The sequence below is a fragment of the Poecilia reticulata genome, chromosome 17 (genome assembly GCF_904066995.2).
Source record: "Poecilia reticulata chromosome 17, P_reticulata-male-v2, whole genome shotgun sequence".
NCBI classification, from domain to species: Eukaryota; Metazoa; Chordata; class Actinopteri; order Cyprinodontiformes; family Poeciliidae; genus Poecilia; species Poecilia reticulata.
The window spans coordinates 23,922,933-23,943,953 of NC_088846.1; the positions used below are offsets into that span (position 1 = coordinate 23,922,933).

Consider the following 21,021-nt stretch of genomic DNA (forward strand, 5'->3'; position numbering starts at 1 on the left):
GGCGCCAATCAGGATTTATTTCCCTTTATTAGGGGCATGCCATAGCAATGCATAAGGAGAGCAGTACTGACTTGCGAAGCAAGTCAGTACTGCCTCCATGCATTGCATGGCAGGCACCTATTGTTCTACACCCAATAGAACGCCTCTTTATTATTTATTATTCTTCCATCACCGTTAATGCGGCTCGTACCGCTGCGTGCCCACCCACAAAAGTGGTATCAAATCGTGCGGCTCGATGCCGGCATTATTGCTATTACTTTTATTGGGGATCGGAGTTACGACGGCGACGTAAGAAGCGAAAAACGAGCGAAATTTCCAACTGCCGAACCCTTAGAGTGTAACTGACACCAACTGCCGCTTTTTTAGAGTGAGGAACATGGTGGAATTTTGACCCAAAAATAATTTTGAAATCGTTCTCATGGCCGTAAAACTTGTGCTATTGGTATGAAAGTTGGTCAGGAGATAGCACCGCATGTCTGCTCCGGTAAAATGTTTTCGAAATTTCTCTAGGGCTTACGGTTTTCTGTCCAGGTGCTTCAGAGCAAAGTGACGGGACATGACCAACTGACGCTCCCCCTCAGTGTTTAATATAGGTTTTTGAAAAATTACTGAGCTCACCACACACCATTTTTCTCTCATCAGTGCAATTATTGTGAATGACCTACAGATATGAATCACGGGACTATCGGAGACGACAAGTAGCCCTCTCATACGCTTCAAACGGTTTTTGGATCGGCATAACGGTTCCCGAACGGAAAGGGGTCGTTCAGACTGCTTTTTTCATTAAAAGTGACTGGGTGTTCTCTAAGTTGCATGAAGTGTCTCTCACACACACACAGCAGTTGGCAGAGGCTTGATCGCTATGGCAACTGCTGGTTTGGCCTACAAGGTCTCTGTAGTTCTAAACATGGTGGAACACCTTAATACAGAGGGCAGAGCAGAAGGTCAGAACTACAACATGGCGGATCATTCAGTTATTACAGAGGAGGGCTGAGCTGGAATTTAGAGCTACTTGCTGTTTTGGGCATTATATTGGTGGATTAACCAAACCACTGTTACACATTGATTAGTGTGTCTATTTAAAATGAAGCGTACTGAAAATTTCAAAATAAAAGTCCTGACATTTTTCACATCAGGTTATTGGTCTTTTGGGCTTTATGGGACTGGTTTAAACAAACCAGAGTTGCACATTGAATTAGCGTGGTCATTAAAATGAAGCTTACTGAAAGTTTCAAATTAAAAGTCTGCCTATTCCTCTAGTGTTAGTGCACCGCCGAAGGCGGTGCAATAATATTAGCCTTTTTTATGTTATTTATTTCTCAGGATAGTGAACTGCCTTGCGCAGCAAGGCAGTTCATTAACATTAGCACAAACATTAGCATTTGAGCCCCCTTGACTATATGCTTCACACGGTTTTCGGATCACTCTAAAAGATCCTGAATAGGATGGAGATGTTTGGACTGCTTTGTTCAGATAAACTAACTGCTTCAAACCGTTAGAATCTGTTTATCCCTTTGTGTCTCACTCACACGATAGTTGAGCTGCTCTTTAGAACTACAATGACTGAAGGTCAGAACTACAACATGGCGGAACTCCCAAATGTCACATAGGGATGAGCTGGCTCTTAGATCTGCTTGCTGTATGGGACTTTATATAGCTGGATTAACCAAACCACAGTTACACATTGGATTAGTGTGTAATCCACTGTAAATAAAAAAGCTATTGTAAATAAAGCTTACTGAAAGTTTCAAAATAAAAGCCTTGACATTTTTCACATTATGTATTTCCTCTTTCGTGCTTTATGTGACTGGTTTAAACAAACTACAGTAACACAATGAATTGGTGTGGTAGTTAAAAAGACGCGAAATGAAAGTTTCAAAATAAAAGTCTGCATATTCCTCTCGTGTTAGTGCACCGCCGTAGGCGGTGCAATAATATAAGCTTTTTTATGTTATTTATTCCTCATGATAGTGAACTGCCTTGCGCAGCAAGGCAGTTCATTAACATTAGCACAAACATTAGCATTTCACTTCCTTTGACTAGTGTACTAGCACTTTTACCTAAAGTTAGCTATTAGATAATTTTCTCATTAATTAGAAATGTTTAGTATAGTGAATGGAGCAGTAAAATTAAAACAACATGGTCCTGTTGCTCCACATGCTACTGCCAGCATTTAGGCTAACATTGGTATATTGGCAAATTTTAGCTTATGCATTAATTTTAACATAATGAATGGTACAAGTACAGCTTAGTCAACATGCTTCTGCCTCTCCAAAGGTTAGTGACTACATTGCAGCTTTCTTTAGCATTAACGCTAATTTTTAACATCATAACGCTGCGTCAAAGCCGACGGGCACACTTTGGCATGCCCCTTTAAAATTTCTGCAGGAATTTTCTAGTTTATTTTTTAAAATCTGTTCTTGATGTCAGACCATCCGTCACCGCTGCTCGTTGTTTTTTATGATCTGTATGTATTTAATCAAGACTTTATGTGCCAAATTGTTGAGAAGTTTCTGATGAGATGTTCTTAATAAAGAGTTTTCTGGTGGAAAAAATGAAGCAGAGAACAAGAAAATTGTCTATCAGCAATTATCTTTGCAGAAGCTTTTTGGTTTCATTTCTAAAGATGTTATTGTTTTATTTTTCACCAACATTTATTTCGTAAAACCTGTAGTAATGTGATGATGCGTTCAAGTTACCTCGGAAATCAGAATTTTCATTCTGTTAACCAGTGATGGGCACGGCTAGCTAAAAAGTTAATTAAGCTAACCCTGATAATGTTGAAGCGTTACACCAACAGAGCCCATTTAGCAGAAGCTAATGCTAAGGTGCTAACTTCAAAGTATATATGCCCTTGAAAAGCTACAACACTTAAGCACAAATTTAATGTTGACATAATTTACATATCTAATGCAATTGTTTTTTTTTCTATTTTTAATATTTTGTTCTCTTATTTCAATAAAGTTACTAGGGGAAAATAGATATGAGCGTGGAACTGTTGAGTAAACGGTCATCACCCACTTCAAAATAAAAGCATAAATATAAACATTTTAACTTCGTGAAGAATTGTTAAGACAATCGATAACCAAAACGTTAACAAAGACGTCACACTTTATTAAACTGAACGTTTCCTAAACAGCCAAATAAATGAGTGTTTTACAATTTAGGAAGCTAACTGCGCTACAGTTAGCAATAGCGCATTAGCATAATTGTGCCCACCACTGCTGCCAACCAACTTAAGGCTAAAACTCTTAAAATAGTTAAAAACAGTTGGTTGCAGTATGTCCTGATTTAAAAAACGCTTCCCCTAACAATCCCAAAGTTTCCAAGCCTTTCTCTGCTCTTTCTGCTGCCTTAGAAACACTAAAAAAAGAAGAGGGAAAAAACAAAACGGACACAGCTGGACACCAGGGTGGAAATAAAGCAAAGTCCTCTAATGTGCCTCTTTATTTAAAGAAAATAAAAACGTCATTTAATCATCCTCCCAAGGCCCAAACAAGGCTTTTCGCACCTCCAGTCAGTTCACTCTCTTTCGGGGATAGACGTGTACGGTAGCAGAAGAAAAAAAGGCTGATGCTGTTTGTACAAGGAAAAGAGCTCGTCTTGTTGGGTGCTGCTCACACATTCATAGTGCCTGTGCCATTAAAGTATGGCTCCAAAGGACCAAAGAATTACTAATATTGCACGCTCTCATTTATTCATCTTCATCCTAAACATGCTTTCCTATGTGTGTATGTATACATATTTACCGTATACATACATAGGTATGTACACCTAGGCACACACATAATTAAACATGTATAATTGTACATATATATTTATATAGACCTATAAATTTACATGTACATACATTTATAAAATTTTACACGCACAACACGCACTCGGCCTCGCATACGCACACGATGTGTCTGTGAGTCTATGTTTCTCTTATGTACACATGCGCACAGGCACGCACATCAGCACAGATCTCACACACTTCATCTCAAAAAACTAAAATAAAAACAAAAAGTAAGTTGGTTCCTATTAAAACAACACCAGGTTGCAATTTGGACACTTTCAATGGATTTTCCAATGTTTGTTTAAAGCTGTGAAATTCAAAAAATATATTTATATATATTTATATATAAGGAGAAAAAACAAAAGTTTAAACTAAAACAACGAGAAAAAAAGAAAAAAAGGCATGGCGCTGCAACATCTGGTCTTCACTGCAGGTAAGTGGTTAATTTGCATAATGTATACAGGTTTTTAGGATTTTTTTTTTGTCCGTATTTTTTTCTTTTTCTTTTTTCTCCCCCGTTTTTTACTAAACAGCATTTCCTTTATTTTTATAAACCAGAAAAAACTAAACTCTACAGAGAAAGTCCCCTACCCGCAGTCTCTTCGCTGCCGATAGAGTTTTTGACATCAAGCTGTACAGCGCAGTCGAAAACATACTTACATCTGAGCTCATTTACAGGTACAGCCATAATCAAGGCACAAAGATCTACAAGTAGATTTGTTTTTCTTTCAATTAAGTTGTACAAAATAATATTACATTTTACAGTCTGTACAGGATAATTCGACCTTGCACAGTGTACAAGTTAACAAAAAAAAAAAACAACAAATACATTTTTTCCCCTCCCGCCCTCCTCCCCTTGAGTATCTCTAAGCTAAAAAGGGTGGAAAAAAAAAACAAAAACAATAAAACAAAACCAGAAAAAGGACGCCGGTTCGAGTCCGTGGAGGCAGCAGGGCTAAGGTGCAGAGAGCTCAGTCGTCATCGCGTTATTTCCTGCCCTCCTTTCCCCTCCTTTTTTATCTCATCTCTCGCTCCACAAGTCTCTCGGCAAGCCAACATCGTGACAGGGCGGGTAATAAATATTATGATGCTACATTGTGTGTATGTTTCCTCTGGAGAAATAAAATAAACAACAAGAAAAAGAAGGACTTTTAAAGGAAATGGTTCCTCTCTCCGTCAAACGATGGAGGAGGCGGCGGCGGCGAAGTTACGGTGGCGGTTCATTCCTGCCTCTACACTGAGGTCCTGTCGGTGTGTGTGTGTGTGTTTTTTTTTTCTTTTTTTTATTTCCACACTCTTTACCAAAGCAGGTCCCAAAAAACCAATAAAGGGGCAAAAAAATAAATCAAAAATAATAAAATCAGGAGGTAGCCCGAGGCTTAGTGGAATGACAAAAATGAAGGCATTTTAAAAAAAAAAAAAAGGAAGGATTCAAAGAAAAATATTCAAGAAGCAGCACGTGACAACTTTGTTCCCCGAACTTCCAATAACATCATCGGATTAAAGGGGATAAATCAAGAAAAAAAGTACAAAAAAGTTGAAAAGATGAAGAGGATTTAACACACTTCAGTAGTACTTCATATTCCTCGACAGGAGGGGGAATCTGAGGGTCTCTGGGGAGTAGAAAGGGTTCGTCAGGGATGCAGAGTGGCAGAGAGGAAACACAGAGGGGCCAACAGAGAGAGAGAAACAGAGGGAGAGAGAGGGAGAGGGACGCGTCTCTGCCGTCCATCACAACAGTTCGTACTGCCGCAGGTGCATTCTCTGGATGATGTCCCGGCAGTCGTTGAACACCCGCCGGATGTTCTCCGTGTCCACGGCGCAGGTGAAGTGCGGGTAGCAGTAATGTCTGCCGTCGCCGCTCGCAGTGCTGATCCGCTGCGGGGGAGACGACAGGAAACCGTCAGGGTTTCAGAATAAAAGCCCTGATCGCAGGAAAGTGCTGGGCGGCAAAAACGACTGAAGCGAGAAGTCGAGGAAATTATGGACAACCCTGACCGTCCTCTTCACGAGACAGAGCGTCTTCAGTCAGATGCTCCTTGAGATTCACTGCAATACAGACTGCTACAGGAGATCTTTCCTGCCAACAGTCTACAGTAACTCTGAAAAATCTGAATTAATATGAGCTACAACAACATTTAATTGACATTTGGGATCAATAAAGTATTTTTGATTTTGAATTTAATTTTGGGAAATATGGATTTTTTTTTCTCTAACCAATCCACTCCTTGTGTTTCTACACTGCAAAAACACAAAATTTTACCAAATGTTTTTGTCGGGTTTCTAATGCAAATATCTTATTGCACTTGAAATAAGACAAAATTAACAAGACAGAAATAGGAGGAGCTTGTTTTAAGTCAATAATTTCTCAATAATCATGAAAAGTACTGGTTCCACTGGAAGATTATTTTACTTTTAAAATGGGGAAAATGTCTTGTTATATAAGTGAAATAATCTGAAAAAGGAGAATGAAGTAGCCATTTTTAAAAATAAAAAGTCTGAGAATATTCATGTGATAAAACGGTCTAGTCAAAGTTTTCCTTCCAGTCTGAGGCAATGCTGCTTTGCAAAGAAAAATGGGTATAATCTCTAATCCCAAAATATTTTGTCTCATTTTGCGTCACATAAAATCCCAAAGCAATATTTAATTATACGGTTGTAACAAAACGTGGGAAATATTTGCAAAGCATCGTTAATAGAACATTTCCCAGCAATTAACTGGTTAAAAACACACCTGGAGAGATTTATGATTTCTTTCATTTTAACCAACTTCTTCTCTGAAGATTCAATCCCATTATGACCAAAACAAATCTAGAAATTTTGTTTTTAGATCCGCCGTTGTCTAAATATAGAGACAGTGAACGCGGTTAATATGAGTCAGGCAGTAACCAAACAAGCATTTTTAGACCAGCGTTAGTCATCATTAAGCTGCAGTCGTCTTATTTTAATATGAAACACGCTGAGACATTGAACAAACTACAAAGGGACAAAATGGAAACCCTGCTTAGGCAGACGCCAAAAATAGAACCGCTCTTTCATAAAGAAATGCCCACTATTCCCACCGAGGTTCTTAGAAAACAACCCAGATAATGATGCTATCCGGGTCTCAGAGATTAGCCGGAGCCATGGAAACTCTGTCAACATCTACATTATTTAGAGAAAACCTATTTCTGTTGGGCTAACGCACCTGTGAGTCGTTACCCCGACAATCAGGCGGCTAAATTCAGGCGTCGTACTTACAAGGAACTCGTCTCGGATGAAGAATTTGGCTCGCGTCACTCTGGGGTCTTCGCCTGGTTCAGGAGTTGCTGAAAGGACAACAGAGTCTCCTTTTAAAAACACAACAGGAAACCAGTGCGGCCAAGTGCTTGTTAGCGTCACGGCGGCGGCAAAGCGAGGCGAGCCACTGACCTTCATTTGGTATGGTGTAGCGAGCGTATTCAGGGAAATAGTCCTCAATTTTGGACTTTCCGGCTAATACTTTCTCAGCCAGCATGTCCTGCTTGTTCAGGAATAAAATGACGGATATAGTGCGTAACCATCTGAAAAACAAACAGCAGCAGCTTTCGTGTTAAACAGGCTTATTTTACTGTTGAACACCATCCAGGCCTAAGCAATCAATCAATCAATCAATCAATCAATCAATTGAAACAAGATCAATGATTCCCCCTAGCATGATTTATTATTTTTCTCTCTTTCTACCAAAAACTGGATGATAAATGTCTTTAGTTTTAGTTCCATTATAATTCAGAGTTTATTGATCTTATATCAGCTGAAAATGGTCACCAAATAACAATATCATCATTTATCGCGATAACTTCTGGGACGATTTATCGTTACCGTGGCAGATCTGGCAGCATGATGCTGTGGGATGCACTTCTTCAACAAGTTGGGTTGAGATAAACACAAACCATTATCTGAAGGCTGCAGCCAGAGCTACATGTGTTTGGATTAAAATGTAATATTAATGTGTCAGAGTGGCCTAGTCAAAGTCCAGATCTAAACAGCAATCTGAAACTTTGATCCACGTTGACGTCTTTCAATACTTGTGCATCTAACCTGGATTTTTGCTGATAGCAGCTCAAGTTATGTGATGATTATGACACTGGTAATTTTTTTAGAAGCTTTGTATTTTCTTAAACCCTGCAGTAAAAATGTGTGAGCTCTTTCTGCCACTGCTGTAGGTAGACTATGTACAACACCAACAATAAAACATTATTCAGCAAGTATGAGGGCGGACTCTGAATTTAAGCACAGATTCACAGACATGTGAAGGTTAAACTACTGAACATATGGAAGGCTCATCCTGCCAAAATTACCAGTAGCTATAGAAATGAATAAATGGCTTGACAAAGTAATTAATGTAGCAAATATTGCATAAAAAGAAAAAAGGTGCAAACTTCCTTGATTTACAAAGTGGTATAAAGTAATACATATTCATAATTGTTAGTAGTATTAATGTAACACTATTACTATTCTTTCATTTTCATTTTCCCCAGATCCTATATATATATAGTATGATTTTTTTTTCATACTCCATTTATTGTGACATTTCATTTAATCATTTTCTCTGTATTCCATATTTATGTATTGTAATTTTTTTAAACCATACACTGATTTATTTTCCTCTTTCCATGTTCTTCCCTTCAGTTTTAAATTAATACTTTTTTAAAAACATTTCTCATCATTGTGCTATTTTTATTATTTAAATGGAGGAAGAAAAACTAATATCAAAAACAAGAATCACCCCAAAAGATAAAAAATGTAATTAAATTTAAAAATGGCAGCACATTTTGGAGTTTTGGTAATCAGTATTGGCCATAACAGTCTGTATTGGTTGGTCTGTAACTCAGACAATAACTGAGTGGTGCTAAGGGCAGAGCAAGGAGCTGCTGTCTCTCAGTCGGGTCTCACCTGTTATTCCAAATACTGCGGAAAAGGTCCAGTGCTTCCCGTAGCCTGTTGGTGTTGTTGTCTTCCCTTATTACCATGTTGTAGCTGCTGCTGGCCACCACGAAGATGATAGCAGTGACGTCTGGAGGAACAGCACAGGCTCAGAGTCAGGACACATTTAATCTCTGGTTTTACTGCTATTAGCAACGTTTAACTGATGTTTAACTAATGTTTAATTAATGTTTAACTAATGGTTAGTTGACATTAAACAGCTGGAGGTCTCACCGTTAAAGCACTGGATCCATTTTCTCCTTTCATCTCTCTGACCGCCGACATCAAACATGCTGTGGGACGGAAACAAAGAGCAGGTCAGAGTGAGACAGCGACGACGAGCTCGCTGCTGACATCTAGTGGTTAAAAACGGCTTTGAAACGCAGAACGACAGACAGACAGACAGACGGTCCGAAAATAGAAAAAATTCTAAATGTTCGGTTCAGTAGGTCAATTAATGATTCAGCTCATTTCAGACATTCAGTTCAGATGTTCTGTTCAGTTGTTCAGTTCAGTCCTGATGTTAAGTTCAGTGATTCAGTTCAGTCCAGTGATTCAGTTCAGTTGTTCAGTTCAGATGTTCAGCTCAGATGTTCAGTTCAGTTGTTCAGTTCAGTCCAGTGATTCAGTTCAGTCAGTGATTCAGTTCAGATGTTCAGTTCAGTTCAGTCAGTGATTCAGTTCAGATGTTCAGTTCAGTTCAGTCAGTGATTCAGTTCAGATGTTCAGTTCAGTTCAGTTCAGTGATTCAGTTCAGTTGTTCAGTTCTGTGATTCAGTTCAGTCCAGTGATTCAGTTCAGTTCAGTTCAGTTGTTCAGTTCAGTCAGTGATTCAGTTCAGATGTTCAGTTCAGTTCAGTTCAGTGATTCAGTTCAGTTGTTCAGTTCTGTGATTCAGTTCAGTCCAGTGATTCAGTTCAGTTCAGTTCAGTTGTTCAGTTCAGTCAGTGATTCAGTTCAGATGTTCAGTTCAGTTGTTCTGTGAATCAGTTCAGTGATTCAGTTCAGTTCAGTCGTCCTCGGCTCTGCTTCCTTCTTGTTGTTTTGTTTTCTCTCCTTTGAGGCGGCGTTGATGTTGGAGGGAACAAACTTCCGACATTTCAGGTCCTGAATCACGAGGAAAAGGTAAATATAGTATCGACGCCCAGGAGGGCATTCCGATCTGCCATTATTCCTTAACAGTGATGCCAAAATGGGACGGGGTCAAACGCTTCTAAAAGGAGAAAATTACTGGAAAACGCCTCTGGAGGCTCTGCTTTCGGAGCGGCTGACGGAGTTCTGCAGAGCGGCTGCATAACAGACGACGTAAGAGTGGATGTGGACGTAACAGGAACAATGCGTCCTTTTAGCGGCCGCGAAATATTCGGCTTATAAAAGTGACAAAAATAAGCTGGGAGCGTGAAATTATGACAATTTCTAAATGTGCTTCTGGTGGCGTGTCATTTCAGCGTTTTCTGATCTCTGTCTAGTTTTAGAGCGGGTTGTGCAAACTTTCCATTTTAAGACTTTAATTGTCTACTTTATTTTTACTTGCTAAGTAAACAAACCAAATATAAAATTTTAATGAAATAAGCAAAGCAGACATATTTCTGTAGTTTTGTGTAGATTTAAAGAGAACTGCAGGTTTGCTAGATAAAAAAAAAACAAAAAAACATCTTAAATTTTTCATCTTTTTCTGGATTTTTGTGTATTTTTATCAACAGGAACGGTTTGTGGCGATCCAAAGTCTGCATTTTAGTAAAAGTCACTGGTTGTTTTTGGTCCCTATTACTAATTATCTAAATTAAATGTAAAACACTACACGAATACTTTGTGCTGCACATTACATTTTAAGATTTTAAAATGTTTCTTGTTATCAGCATTAGTGAAACTTTCACCAACAGATTTTAACCACCTGAGGCAGGAAGCCAGTTTTATACAATTCTTGTTTTGTTTTTTCAAGCCCAGGGCCACACAGAACTGTTCAGAGGGCCGCAATGGCCCGCGAGCCACACTTTGGTCCGACTTACTGAAAGTTGACTTTGTCTACTTGGAACCTCGTCTCGAAAATCCCTGAAGTTAACACTCGGCAGCGTAGAAGATCCTGCGCACAGAAATGAAGGAGGATTTAAAAATAAAAGTAAAAACAAGACGCTGCCTCTGGAGCAGATTAGCAGGAGGACTGACCTGGTCTGTGGGCGTGTAGTCGCTCTGTCTTACTGAGTCAATTCTGTCCAAGAAACTGCAAAAAAAAAGAAGAAAGATTTTTAAACTTCAGATTCACAGAAACAGTAAAATACAGGGTTTGTAAACTTTAATCAACAGTAAAAGTCAAGGATTTTTTAAGCATCTTTAAGTTTTCAAAATGTTCCAACATAGCACTTGAATGAACTAATGAACTACAAAAAGACAGTTACAATTCACTATTATATGTCATTTATTACTATTAATATTAATAATGTCTTGTGTTTGTATTCCACGTTCTACATTAGGGACAAAGTGAACTAAAATATAACAAAATGTAATGTTTTGAAAGGTTTCTCTCAAGAACAAATCAATAATTTAACAAAAATTCCACAATTCAATAAAGTTTTGTAATGTATAAAATATAAAATGATCAGTAAGTCACAGAGCCGTTAGGAATAATAAACATTCATTACATATAAACAATCCTCACAAATATTCCTGCTCAAATTTAACGGTTAAATACAAAATAAAAATCTTCTTGCCAAGTTTTCTGGGATTTAGGAAATAGAAATAATTTTGGTAATAATATCTAACCTAAAAAAAAGAAAAGTTAAGTGTGGTTTAACTTCAAATGGTGATAAACCTGTATTTGTGTCTTTATTAGGTGTATGAAATAAAGACACTAACATGTAAACTGTAAACGACATTTTCTGAATTCAGGCTTTTAATCAAATAGTCAAACCTTTTTACAAAACTGTGCGGTTTTGCATATTTCAAGCACTTTCCAAACATTTAAAACACCTGTTCAAGGATTTCCAAGGATTTCAAGCACCTGAATGAACCCTGAGAACCGAACAGGAGGAAACAAACGGTCCAGTCCGATCCGGAGCCAGCCGCCATGTCTGACTCCCTGCAGAGGCCCGGGGAGGCCGCTGCTGTTGCAGCTGCGCGCCACTAGAGGGCGGCCGCGCTCAGTCTGGGCTATTTTTGTCTGTCTCTAGCCAGAGTGATTGCATAAGGCGGTTATTGTGGAGGTTAGACAGCTCGCTGCTGCTGCTGCTGCTGCTGCTGCTGCACATGCTCTCTCTGTTGTGAAAGAGACGACGGCAGCAGCACAGCGGGCTCGGAACAACCGGAGCCGGGTCGGGCCTCTGGATGACCCGGATCACCCAGAAATAACTTCCAACAGGGGGCTCCATTACGCTCGCAAAAGTATTCACACCCTACATATCGTTTTCACATATCTTTCTTGCTAAAACCTCCTGATTGTCAAGTGTTGCGCTGAGTTTTTAAACTAGTTGTATAAAGTAGCCATCAGGGCCGGTCCAAACCTGAGCTGATCTTTATTTAGGGCCCCCACACCAACATATCAACACCAGATTCTTTATCATTCCTTAGCTAACTGTTATTAGCATCACTTGTAATTAGCTTGCATCATAGCAGTGATATTTTAACTACTTTAAAGAAACATCAACTGATTAACAATATGTTTGATGTCTTGTATTTCTTCAAAAGCAGAAATCATCATTTAATTTTACATATATATATATTTTTTTTAATAAAGATTAATGTGTAACATGAGACACATAAGAGAAGGGGTCAGGGTCAAGTAAGTTTATACTTCTACTTCGCTCCTTTACATCGTCTTATTTGAGTTGTGAATACTTTTTAAAAACTAACCTAAAAAAGGAAAATCGTAACGACAGCTATTTTTCCTTCCCATCAACTCAGAGGAGGTGGAGGATGTTTCAGACAGGAAGCTGCATTCAGCTGACGGCGGTGACTTCCTTCAGCAGCACTGACCCAGATGTGGACCAAACCGGGTCATCTCCTCACCATCTTTGATTTTCTAACCAACCCATCTGCAGTTTCAGGATGTCACCAGCCAGACGGCGCGGCTGCAGCACACAGGAAACCCGACTCGCTCTCCTCTGCAGGTCTCTTCGTTTTCACTTCGGGCGCCTGAAAGCGGCGCACCAACACGCCCAGCGAGGATTAAATAACCGAGAATGAATAGAGCATTATGAGCCATTAGATAACAGCGACGCCGCTCATGTGCTCTGACAGCAACGTTTTCATCACGCCGACTATTTCTGCTGCAGACGAAAGGAGAAGTAGGACTATTTCTGAAAGGGCAACAAAACTTTCTCACACAAACTGCCACATGACTAAAAGTTGTAAAAAAAAAAAAAAAAAAAAAAAAGATGCAAAAAGGGTGGAAAAAAAGACGACAGCACTTAAAACTAACAGGTTGGGTAGTTTACATGTAAAATGTAATATACAACACTAATTACACAACATTATTAAAACAAAGGTTTTGTGATAAATATTACTGGACGATAACTTTTTAATGATTTGGGAGCAAAAGTCAGATTTTATTGTGTTTTTTCTGCAATCATAACAGTGTAACATATTTGATTAAATATTATTAAGTTGCATCTTAATCACTGGTTGGATATTTAGCATCTTTCTATGGAAGTTTTGGTGGAGTTAATTTAAATTCGTTCATTTCCTGGAACAGATTCAACTTTGAAGAGTCGTCCACAAACTTTTAATAGATGCCAACTCTAATGTTAGCCTGTTTAATCAAGTTTTCTAAACTGATGGTGGCAGCATTTTAGTTCCTTTTGGAGATTTTTCATAATTTTTTTGGTGGAAGCTTTGCACGTTTGGGCAATTATTCCCTCTGGTTTTAGATGGAAATCTAAAACCTTTAGCTAATAATTAGCATCTCAAAAGCTCAAATAATACCTGAACTACAGCCCAAAATAGGGAGGGAGTAATGGGCGAGCTGGCAGGAAAACCGGCCCACAGCATAATGCTGCCATGCTTGACGGTTTCAAATTCATTCAATCCCCTTTCAGATTTAAATTTAACATAATTCATCCAAGAAAGTTTGTTTCTGACAGGAAAAGAGGCGGGCAAACGTAATAAAACTATGTAAAACGAGACTCAATTTAGGATTTCTAATTTAAAAAACAACTTATTAGGAAACATCCGTTTTCCAATAAACAGCAGACGGAGCAGTGCTCTTAAAATTATCTCAACTGTGCATTTTTGTAGATTTCCTGCTCATTTTTACTAAGAAAATCAATAAAATCAATAGATAATCTCAGACCACTGCTCTGAAGATAAGTTTGTTTCTGAGGGCAAAAATGTTGGAGTGCAGTAAAAAAATAATAAAAAAAAAGACTAAAAGTATTAAACAGTACTGATTTGTTTCATCTATTCATTAGTTAAATAAGTCCTGCATTAGGAGAAATATCCATCCATCCATTTTCTTTACACCCTTGTCCCTCAGTGGGGTCGGGAGGGTTGCTGGTGCCTCTCCAGCGGACATTTCAGGCGACGGGCGGAGTCACCCTGGACAGGTCACCAGTCTGTCGCAGGGCAACACAGAGACACACAGGACAACCATGTACACACACACTCACACCTAGGGACAATTTGTAGAGGCTAATTAACCTGACAGCCATGTATTTGGACTTTGGGAGGAAACCGGAGTACCCGGAGAAAATCCACGCATGCACAGGGAGAACATGCAAACTCCATGCAGAAAGACCGGGGCCGGGAATCAAACCCAGAACCTTCTGGCTGCAAGGCAACAGCTCTACCAACTGCGCCACTGTGCAGCCCTAGAAGAAATATATATTTTTTAAATATATATTTTTTAAAGTTCTGAGTAGTGATTGCTGCTGGTGATTTCACAGATAAACGGCAGATATTCAGACTCTCATTATGCAAGATGGATAAGTGTGAAAAACCTGAACAGCAGATTACAGATTCAGTTTCTGCTTCAATGCTGGGAAAAAAAAAAAAAAAATCCGTCTTAAATTATGCTGAAAAATGACGAAAACAAAAACCAAACAGGTGATTTTTTAACTCATTCTTGTGTCACAAACACAATTAATCCAATAGTACCATGTCTGATTACCAGTTAGTACCCATAAGTAGCATTGCACACACAAACCAACTCCTCCTTCCCCCCAAAAATAAAAAAGCCCAAACACATTCAGTCTAGAAAAAACGGCACAAATGTGTTTAGTATTTTTAGTCTTCCTTGCAGAAACATAGCTAGGTTATAATTAGAGTGCTTTGTGACTGCCATGTGACAGCAGTACTAGATATCCAAATATAATCTCAAAAAAAAAAAGAAAGAAAGAAAACGGAGCAAGAGATCCACAAAAAGACGAACAGAAAGCAGAAAAGTTAGCGTTGGTAAATGTAATTCCTTATCGAAGGTTAGGGTGCAGCTTTTATTTAACTGGACGACAGGAATAGCCGAGTCCGTCTTTTTTAAGGTTCCTGCCGTTTTCCTCAGTCTCCTCCCAGCTCTGGTTCAGCGTTGGCATTCCCAGATCCCGGATCGCCGTGTGATGCGGCCACTTTGTCAAAGCTGTGGTTTGAGGGCGAACAGGCCGCCAGCTTTTCCCACTTTGTTTTAATGTGTGCAGCACACACACAGCAAAGTATGCTGTAGTACATATACCACTCACACACAGCAAAGTACGCTGTAGTACATATAACACTCACACACAGCAAAGTACGCTGTAGTACATATACCACTCACACACAGCAAAGTACGCTGTAGTACATATACCCCTCACACACAGCAAAGTACGCTGTAGTACATATACCCCTCTCACACACAGCAAAGTACGCTGTAGTACATATACCCCTCTCACACACAGCAAAGTACGCTGTAGTACATATACCCCTCACACACAGCAAAGTACGCTGTAGTATATATATCCCTCTCACACACAGCAAAGTACGCTGTAGTACATATACCCCTCACACACAGCAAAGTACGCTGTAGTACATATACCCCTCTCACACAGCAAAGTACGCTGTAGTACATATACCCCTCACACACAGCAAAGTACGCTGTAGTACATATACCCCTCTCACACACAGCAAAGTACGCTGTAGTACATATACCCCTCTCACACACAGCAAAGTACGCTGTAGTACATATACCCCTCTCACACACAGCAAAGTACGCTGTAGTATATATACCCCTCACACAGCAAAGTACGCTGTAGTACATATACCACTCACACACAGCAAAGTACGCTGTAGTACATATATCACTCACACACAGCAAAGTACGCTGTAGTACATATACCCCTCTCACACAGCAAAGTACGCTGTAGTACATATACCCCTCACACACAGCAAAGTACGCTGTAGTATATATATCCCTCTCACACACAGCAAAGTACGCTGTAGTACATATACCTCTCACACAGCAAAGTACGCTGTAGTATATATATCCCTCTCACACACAGCAAAGTACGCTGTAGTACATATACCTCTCACACACAGCAAAGTACGCTGTAGTACATATACCCCTCACACATAATATCTTGAAACTTAGATATTAAAGGGTTAAAATGAGACAAAAGCTAACTTACAAGTAACTTTTCAACAAGATATAGGAGCTTGTTTCACGTCAGTAATTCCTTAATATTGATGAAGAAGTTCTAGTTCCACAGGAAGATTATTTCACTTAAATGAAATAAATGAATTTTTACTTAACTAATATGCCAGAGGAACTAGAGCATTTTCATCATTACTAAAGAATAATTTACTTAAAACGAGCTCCTATATCTTCCTGAAAAGTTTCTCGCAAGTTAATTTTGCTTTATTTAATTATTTATATTTGCACTAGAAACTAGACCAAAAACACTCGGTTACATTTTGTGTTTTGCATAAGATTTGTGCAAAAAACTGGCTAAAAACACTTGTATTACATTTGAAAAGTCCAACAATCCACAAACAAGAGAAATGTATGATTTTTATTTTATTTTAACAAATGTCTTCTGTAAGGATTCAAACTGTTTATGACCAAAACAAACCTAGAAATTCTGTTTTTAGACCTGCTGTTGCCTAAATAAAGCGAACGCGGCTAAAAATGTGAAAAATGCATTCTTATAAGTAAAATTATTTACTTAAAACAAGCTAAAAAGTTACTTATAAGTTGGTTTTGTCTTATTTCTAGTGTAGCAGTGTAGTAATAACTGCACTAGAAATCAGACCAAACACAGTTGGTCAGCGTTTCTGTTTTTGCAGTGTGTGTCCTGGGCTCAAACACGGCGTACCGGTCCTGCAGGCCCGTCTCTGTTGCTATGCAGAAGCTCTGTTATGGACAGAATCACTTGACTTGCTCTGGTCTTTCTGTGTTGTTTGCCTAATCTTTACATAAAACACAGACGTGAGCGTAGCCACACACACACGCATGCAGGGTGACATGTTGAGGGCCAGTTGATGCAGAGGCTCTGGGGCCTCCGACCCCGACGTGGGGGCAGGTCACCTGCTGCTGCCCCTTGAACAGAAACGGGGTGAAGGGAAGGTGGTGCCTCCAAAACTACGACTGTTAATGGAGTCCATTTCATCAGCTGAAGCAAAATGTATGTGTTTGTTTTATGGAGCTTTTAACGACAAACTCAACAACAACCCTTCCGACTGGCACGTTTTTACGAAACCAAGCTAAACTTTCAATAAAGAAAATTACATTTTCAAATTCAGTAAAGTTAACCAAACCGACCTGCAGATTAGTGAAAATAGAACTGGCTCCTGTGCTGAATTAAATCATGATCAATCAATTACTCGAGTTTATTTCAGCAGGCAGTTCAAGATGCTTTACATACTAAAAACACACAACTGCAAAGCTATAAAGAAAACTCCATGCAGACAATAACTGAACAAGCATTACATTTTGATGTGTGCCATCACCAAAATTAAAATGTTGGTCTATGTTTCATTCACTATGATTCAAAAAATACTTTAAACAAAAACTCAGTGTTTTGGGTGTTTTGCAGTTTTCTGGAAGTTTGTTCCAGATTTGCGATGCTTAGAAGCTGAATGCTGCTTCTCCGGGATCGAATGATCGTTAACTGGAGAACTGGGACTCAAAAAAAGGAAAACCGTTGAGAGAACAACACACTGAGCAGCAATCAAACCAAAACTGAACCAAAAGATATATTTAGCAAGCGGGCTACAGCGCAGGGCATTCTGGGTAAATATAACCAACACAAACACACTAGTGTCTAGCAGGAGAAATGGGTCGTGTTTTTTTTTACCAAAGACAAAAGAGAAATCCTAAAACTGCTAAAATCTGATGCTACTCCTTTTTTTTTTACATTTTGTGAAGAAGGAAGTTGTGTTCAGTGTCTTCTTCAGAGGTTTTTCTGTCTTTTCTTTCAGTGGTTCTTGGTGCAGCGCCACCACAGGTGAGGAGGGGAACAGGTTTTCCAAAGGGTTTGTTTGTGAAAGAGAAGATGAAAATGTGATAAATATTGCAATTTCGTATCCAATCAAAAATAATCTACAGGATAAGAAAGGTCAGAGTTCATCATTCAACAGAGTCTGGTGCAAAAATGGCCTCCGTTGGAGAGTTTCAAGGTGAAACCAACTGCTGGAAAAAAAACACAAATGCCAAATAAAACCCCTGTGAATGTTCCTCCTAAAATCAAAAGGCTCCTCTCCTGTGAGATCAAGCCTGAAATCAAACATGGTGGTGGTGGTATAGTGGCCTGGGCCTGAATTACCTGCTATAATTAATGGAACAGTAAATTCTGCTCTCTAACAGAAAAACCATCAAATGTGGCTGAATTAAAACAACTCTGCATAACGACGGAGCGACAGATTAGCTTTCAGGTGCTATTACTTTTCTAACAGGATCAGGCAGATTTTTGTCCTTAATAGATATGATGTAAAAACCGTTTCTCTCTGATGTTCAACTCTATTTGATGATCTAAAACACAGAACAGAGGAAACCTGTGAGGCGTTTTCATGCCACTGAACAGGCAGAGTGGACCTCTGCAGGATGATTAAACCAAACTGCAAGAATTTACTTTAAATTTGTGGTAAAAAAAAACCTCTGAACTGCAGGCTGTGTTAAAGCGCTAAAACATTCGCACCAACAAACAGCACCCGGCCTCATGTGCTCATCTGATAATTGGGTTGACTTTTTACAAATAGCAGACCTTCTTTAATTAGAAGTGCAGAGGATCGGATCAATAGTTTCCATATTTTGAGCCGCTTAGGCCAGCATAATGGATTTTCACTTTAGGGTCCGACTGACTAGTGACAGTGCTGTGAAACTCAGAAGCGCCACGGCACCAAGTTTCACAGCTGGAACGTTTGATTAAAATGTTTTCGGCTCAGGTTTTACCATATATTTCAGCTGGCACATTTGGAGTTCATATTAAGAATAAAGCTCTTAAATATTTAGCTGACTTTACACATCTATTGTCAGAATTTAGAGTTCAAATAATATCTGTGCATCCCTAAACGACATCTAAATAACTTAGAAAGGTTTCAGTCTTTTTTTATTTTAAAAGCAGCTGAGCTGAGTCATTACTCAACTGTACTTTAATCATTTTTAAAGTGCTTTCTGTAAAATTCAGCGTTCTAACAGTTTTTATATCAAAATGTAAGTTTTTTCTGATATAAAAGCTCCACAGTGGTTACCAGTCAACCTTTAAAGAACAAACTGTGAAGTTCAGAATGGATGGATGGCTGGATGGATGGGTTTCTGAATATTAAGTCAACAACAATTCATTTGTCTTTTCCAGCAGCCATGGTATGGCGATAAAACCAGCTGACTAAATGTGCTGGAACTCCACTCAGGTTGCTAGGTGATGGGCTGGACTCGGGTTGCTAGGTAACCACGCAGTCTGACTCAGCAATCAGGAGGTTTTCGAAACCGCTCGTTTTCCAGACACCAAAAAAACACATGGATGTATTTTTTCCAAGTGCTTTGGGTGTTTTTGGAAGCAGTTGAGACCCAAATGGAGGAACAAAAACGGGCAAAACATGAATTTCGCACAAAGATTGCCTTTTTTTTCACCACAGCTAGAAATTACCATCATACTTTTTCAGGCTGCAAACGGACTCTGATTAGTACATATCGTATCCACAAATGTAATCCAAAATGTCCGTCTTCACTAACTAGAAAGGACCCAGCAGAACCACTTATCTACTCACTGCATAACCCAGAGTGACGTGGTGAAGCATCCTGGTCACCTGGTGGAAAGATCTGCGCCCCGGGGTTCAGCTCATTCATCCAAACAAGAAACGCTCCGCAGATTGGGGAGATGGATCTGGAACCGGGCGGATCCATCAAGCGGGTCTCAGTGGGTACTTCCTAAATATAGGAAGTAGCGGGGGAGCGAGGGACGGAGATGCTCCTGAAAGTCAAACCGAATCTTGTGTAAACAGAAGTGCCTGCTTTATCTCAGCGGCGGTCGATTGGCCCTCCAGGGCCCCATCAAATCACGGGCTTGAAGGGTGTTGTATATAAAAATGTAAAATACACAGTAATGTCCTCTTGCGTCTGCTCAGTGTCTACGTGCGCCGTTACGCCGCACGCGTTGGAGGCAGAACCGCTCGCCAGTCCACATGCGCTTCTTTCTCTCTGTGAAATTGACAGACGACTTTCTCCAATTAATACAGAAGCGCAAACGTCGATACGTGAATTATACCAAAAATAGAAAACGGAGTAAAAATAGTCCAACCAGTGGCGCTGGGCAGATTTCAGTCCTTCTCAGGAGGAACAACCGCCGCCTCAAGGCATCAGCGAGTTGATCGGACCCCCAGAACAGTTTAATGTTTTATCACAACTGTTTATGTAAGAAGATGATGAGAATGTCAGTAGATTGCACATTTTACACATTTCATTTTAAAAACAGGCCATAAAACTGAACTTGTTTATTGTAAATTCATTATTATGTCAAACAGTTAAAATGCCTTAAAATTTTATTGCAATATTTTGAAGTACTACGGCGATAACAAAGATTGTTAGAAAAATTACTTACTTATTATGTTTTAGCATTTATCACAAACATAAATATTGTTCTTAAAAAAATTCTTCTAGATTTATATCACTAAACTGTAAAGGCATTTAATAATATTTTCAAATGTACTAATATTTACTGATGCAGACGTTTAACAAAAGAAACGTTTTAAATCAATTCGGTTCCGTTTTTCTGTATCGGCTGACACTAATCCTCAGATATCGACATTGGAAGTGGATCGGTGCATCACTGAATAACCGGCGTGGCGTAAGCAGATTACGAATGACAGTAATGACAGTAGGTGTGTTTAGGCCTGTTGCAATAAGCAAT

General features: G+C 39.2%; 1 protein-coding gene and 1 long non-coding RNA gene across 3 annotated transcripts in view; one reads left to right on the forward strand and one right to left on the reverse strand.

Moving 5' to 3' along the window:
- Nucleotides 1-3,413: 3,413 nt before the first annotated feature.
- The window catches only part of LOC103479907 (guanine nucleotide binding protein (G protein), alpha activating activity polypeptide, olfactory type), a 79,963-nt gene continuing 62,355 nt past the window's right edge, over nucleotides 3,414-21,021 (reverse strand). For both annotated transcript variants that reach the window (XM_008434606.3, XM_008434607.3), the window contains exons 6-12: nucleotides 10,889-10,943; nucleotides 10,732-10,805; nucleotides 8,957-9,015; nucleotides 8,693-8,813; nucleotides 7,190-7,320; nucleotides 7,019-7,086; nucleotides 3,414-5,656 (exon numbers count right to left, since the gene is read on the reverse strand). In XM_008434606.3, coding sequence (XP_008432828.1) covers nucleotides 5,510-5,656; nucleotides 7,019-7,086; nucleotides 7,190-7,320; nucleotides 8,693-8,813; nucleotides 8,957-9,015; nucleotides 10,732-10,805; nucleotides 10,889-10,943 — 655 coding nt within the window. In that variant the 3' untranslated portion in view covers nucleotides 3,414-5,509. The remainder of the gene's footprint in view (nucleotides 5,657-7,018; nucleotides 7,087-7,189; nucleotides 7,321-8,692; nucleotides 8,814-8,956; nucleotides 9,016-10,731; nucleotides 10,806-10,888; nucleotides 10,944-21,021) is intronic.
- Nucleotides 11,691-13,101, forward strand: LOC145548022 (uncharacterized). Its single transcript, XR_014084319.1, has 2 exons — nucleotides 11,691-12,100; nucleotides 12,620-13,101. It is a non-coding gene; the product is annotated as an uncharacterized LOC145548022 (long non-coding RNA).